Here is a 4,958-nt window from a genome sequence, read left to right on the forward strand (position 1 = left end):
ATTAACTTGTGTCCAAGAGGATATTTGTCCAAAACTTACGCCTGCACAGTCGTTTTGGAAAAGTGTAACAACAAGATAAATGTGAGCCCCATCTCCTTTCTACAGATCAACCTTGTTGCTTGAGGTCCACGAGCATGCTATAATTATACGGTGAGCCATTGTGTTTCTTCTTTGGCTACATCCGGGACTACCCGCCTACACGGTCGTATCTTCCCGTGCAACGTGCAAGACTAGAAGCAGCATCAGTTTTCACGTCGTTATTAGTTTAACTTGTTACTGTTCCACAACACGCTAAGTTTGATCTCCTCGCCGAGACACGGAGATGACCACCACGCCACCTTGTCTTCACCCACGTCGATCCTTGCTCCTGAGCAACTCCTCGAACGTGACACGCTTCAACTGCAACGGATCCTCACAGAAACGAGCACTTAGACACAACGACAACTCACGGACTCGACGACAACCGCACGACATGCACATACTTGACTCTTTGACTCATCGGACTCCTCCAAAGATGACATTGGCGAAACTCTCGGACGACGATCTTGATGAGACTCCCGTACCACACCTCGGCACCATGTCTCTTCCATCAACGATAATCCGCCACCACCTCCACACCTTGCCGTCGATAGCTCCATGTCATCTCCTCCATGCCGCTCCGCCGAACGACGATCGCCCGCCCCGATGCGCTAGTACGAGTCGCCTCCCCAGGGCAAGCATAGCTTCAAATCTTCAACCTCACTCTGATACCAATTGTTGTGTTTCACCCACGAATCGATTACATTAAACACACGCATTAAAAATTATCGCCAAAGCTGTTGTGTATATATACACCAAACAGCCGATCAACCCAGACGTCTCAATCGTAATCGTACTCTTACTAGAAACCTGTCCAAACCGACATGGAGACAAAGAACCTGATCTACTCTTACGTACTCGGAACCTACTAACCAAACTAGCTAGCACACGTGACACCGACTAGGATACAAACTAGCTAGGACTCCATGGCGCGTACGACACGCACGTACTAACTTGACAATTGACTCAACTAAGTACTCACATGTTAGGAAACCTAAACTCAAGATTATTCCTAACAGACTACTCTCACTCATAGGTCTTTGTCGCAGCAACACCCGTGCTCGGATGCATGGATTATCGTCTTCCACACACGTTCATCACAACCTCCGAACTATTTGCTTCACGGAGCTGTAAGTTCCCAATCCAACAATCGTGGCGCCAACCGCCACAATGGCCAGGCAAGCTGCCGTCTCCAGCCGCATCGCGGTGGCGCCCCCGATCTTGGAGCGGACCTTGAGGTAGCACACGCACGGAAGAAGCATCGTTACCGTGCAGCTGAGGAGCGCGCCGGTGAGCCCCACGACTTCGGCGAAGAAGGGCACGGCCAGCGCGACGACGGCGGTCCCGGCGACGAGCCCCGTCCTGACGAGAGCCCGGAGCGGCGTGCTCTTGCTGACGCCGAGCGCGCCCTCGGCTGCCTCAGCGACGGGCGCCACCAGCAGCGCGTAACCTGTCAGCGGGTTCACCAGCGTCGTGTATATGGCCACCTTGGCGGCGACGCTCGTCGATGGAAGGTTGAGGGTGATCTGTGATTGGAGCATGTCGCCGTACATCAGGTACCCGATGACGCCTATGAAGCCGTAGCTGAGTGTGCTCAAGGTGAAGCACACAGACAGAACCTGGCATGCATGGACACATATATGAGTGCAGAATCCCTAACTTTTTAGAAGAAAAAAAAGTTGACGGTCATACGGATTTGATAATCAGTTTTGCTAATTCCAAGTCGTCCCGAATTTTGAATAACTATTATTTTATAGACATTTAATTATAGGAAAAAATGCAACGTATGAAATAAGTGCAAGTTACGATTTTCATTACACCGACTTAGAAACAAGCAGAAAACCTTGGGAGATTCCGGAAAGGCCTATGCTTCAGAAATAAGCAGAAAATTTTGGAGATTTCGGAAAAGCTTTTGCTCCACTATCCCACATTTTCGGAAATAATAACATGATAAAAGATAGTAGGAAAACGTGTACAGTCCAGGTGCGCCTTGCGCACGGGTATCCCCACCCTCCATTTCCCTTTGAGATTTTGTGACTCTGACTTTTCCTACTGCCACTCTCTCTCTCTTGCATGCAGATAGTCCAAAACTTGAAGCCATCTCTTCCATAGTAAAAAACAAAACCTTCTCTCATGGAGCCAACACTTTTCTCTCACGATGGCTCTCTCACCCAAAGAAATCTATTGCAAGAATACAAATTTACATGTGTACTGTGTAGGTGCGCGGTGCACCTGCTCTAAAAATCCACACTCCCCAAGATAGTAACAACTTCATGAAAAACACTTTTGATTCCAATTCATCTAACCACGGGTTATAGGTTCTGATTGATGTTGAAACGGAGCTGCGGTCGAAATTTCAAATAAGATGTGAATTTTAGAAAAAAACGTTTTTATTGAAATCAGAACTACATGTCAATTTTTTTTTTGGCGAACCTTCAATTAATTTGAACAGAGCAAATAACAGAGGTGGCCAAAAAGCTGAGAATACAGTAAAATCATTTTGGAGTACTCCAACGGTTCAACATGAATTCAGCATAGCCTTGTAACGAGAATCCAATGAACGATCAGTGAGATGGCACCTACCGCGGGGAACCTTTTTCTGTCTTTCATCCCCGTGTATATCATGGGAAAGACGGCATGTCCACTGAAGCAAAACGAGTACAAGCTCATGGCGCTGGGCATGCCGGCCCAGTGCACCAGCCTGCCCGTCTCGTGGAACCCGACGCCGTCGAACACCCCGACCCAGAGGACGCCGGCGATGAGGACGACGGACGCCAGGGATCCTCCGGCGGCGACGTACGCGAGCACGTTGAGGCTGCTGAACCACGTGGTCGGCAGCACGACCAGCGTGGCAGCCAGCACGAACGCCTGCTTGCCGCGGACGTGGAGGGCGCCTAGCCGGAAGCTCGCCGCCGGGAACAGCTTGTGCAGGTTGTCCCCCTCAAGGATGAGGAAGTCGATGGCGACGAGGTAGAGCTCGAGGTACATGAAGGCGGCTACGATGACGCGGCCTCTCCGGCCGAAGGCGTGGGCTCCAATGTCCGGGTAGGTGTCGACGAGAGAGCTGGAGTCGATACATCTCTGCAGGAGAATCCCCGTGTAGAAGCTGATGGCGGCGATGGCGAGGAAGACGATTAGGCTCAGCCATCCGCCCTGGGACAGTGCGTAGGGAAGCGAGAGAAGCCCGACCCCTGCATGCAAGAAAAATATGTGAGCGGATACAAGTTACATTTATCTCTACTAGCAATGTAATAGATCGAGCTAGTACTTGTCTTGGAAAAAAAACACTCTCTCAGTTCATTTATCTTCTCTTCCTCGAGTCAGTTAGAGCGGAACAGAGGGAGTAGAAGATATTCTGGCTTGGTTGATTAACCTGAGAGTGAGTTGATTCCATTGAAGCATGTCTTGAGGAAGCTTGTCTTGTCGGACGGCGGAGGCGGATCGCTGTTGTCAGTGCTCCCGTCCATTGCAATTTCTCGCTTAATCGTACGGTAACTAAATGCTCATAGTAGCTACCTTTCCTTGATCAAGTTCATGCCGTGGGTGTGGTAGCTAAAGCACGGGCATCCTGGCGATTTATAGGCGCGCAGCTTAGAAAAAGGTTACGGATGCGGTCCGCGGCGCTCTAGCTCTCCCTGGAGCGCTTTGTCCACATCGTCCCTAGTAGATACCACATAACACGAAATCGTAAAGCACGGATACGGTAAACCGCGTTGAAGTTTATTGGTGCAAAAATCATCGCGGCAGAACAAAACTCACATACATGTGCCATAAAAATGAATATTCGGTTTTACGTACATGTACCGGATCTGGTCCGGCTCTTTTGCACTTCAGAATCTGCAAACAAAATTATCAATCAGAAAGAATACTATGCATTTCTACTTGAATGGTACATAGTTCATCATCATGTGTGTGTAGTAAACACTACGAAATTTACTCGAATTAATACATATATTTCAGCTTGTTCATCACCAACTATGTAGGAATACTAGACCACTGCTCGATGATGAAGCACCTTGTCTGTCGTGAAGATTTATCTTCTTCACTGGAGAAAATTATAAAAAACCACCACATATCAGGCAGATGTTTCAAAAAATCACCACTATACGAAAATATTTTAAATAACCACTACTCCAGCGCTAACAAGTAACAAAAAACACTGATCATTGTCTAACGCTGGTCTAATGACGAAACTGACATGTGGGGCCCACTGTCAGGCTGACTTGCAGTCGAAAACGGTCAACGGAGGCCATCGATGAAGGGTTGCAAAAAAAATTGTTTTTTGTAAGTTATCGTGGGGCCCACTGTCAGTCATCTCTCTCCTTGTTTCTTCTCCCTCCCGACCCCTTCTTCTCTATCCATGGGGGACCACACGAGCAAGAGGATTCTCGGCTCCGGCAAAGGGCGGGCGTGGCCGAGCTCCAGCTCCAGCGAGGCTTTCGCGAGGGGGCATGGCGAGCTCCGGTTTGGGCAGGGCGTGCGGCCGCAGCGAGCTCCGGATCGGCAGGGGCGGGCGGCTACGGCGAGCTTATTCTCTGGGAAGGGGGCGGGCGCAATCGGGCTCCAGCGGCGGCCATCCCGCGTGCCCAACAGCAGCGCCATGCTCGTAGCTCGGCGGACGACGGCGACGCCCGTGCTCGCAGATCGACGATGGCGCTCGTGCTGCAGATCGACGGCGGCGCAGTGCTCGCAGATCCTGCCTCCCCCGCCCCCGAGCATACGCCCTAGTGGCTTCTCGTCTCGCCTGGCACCTCCTCCACCAACGGCGCGACAGAGCGGCAACTGGGAGAAGGAGTGGATGAAGCTACAGGAGTGGTGGGGGCGAGCTCGTCTATGGCGTGGGAGCTGTAATTTCTCGCCGGAGGAGTGGCGGCGGCGTC

The 4,958-nt window shown here is 50.7% G+C and overlaps 1 protein-coding gene across 1 annotated transcript; it reads right to left on the minus strand.

Moving 5' to 3' along the window:
* Positions 1–847: 847 nt before the first annotated feature.
* Positions 848–3,604, minus strand: LOC124669495 (amino acid transporter AVT1I-like). The gene is made up of 3 exons (XM_047206108.1): positions 3,452–3,604; positions 2,662–3,269; positions 848–1,697 (listed from the first exon to the last, which is right to left on the minus strand). The coding sequence occupies exons 1-3, from the start codon at positions 3,543–3,545 to the stop codon at positions 1,176–1,178; spliced, it is 1,224 nt and encodes a 407-aa protein (XP_047062064.1). The 5' UTR covers positions 3,546–3,604; the 3' UTR covers positions 848–1,175.
* Positions 3,605–4,958: the final 1,354 nt, after the last annotated feature.

The sequence above is a fragment of the Lolium rigidum genome, chromosome 7, assembly GCF_022539505.1.
Source record: "Lolium rigidum isolate FL_2022 chromosome 7, APGP_CSIRO_Lrig_0.1, whole genome shotgun sequence".
Taxonomy (NCBI): Eukaryota; Viridiplantae; Streptophyta; class Magnoliopsida; order Poales; family Poaceae; genus Lolium; species Lolium rigidum.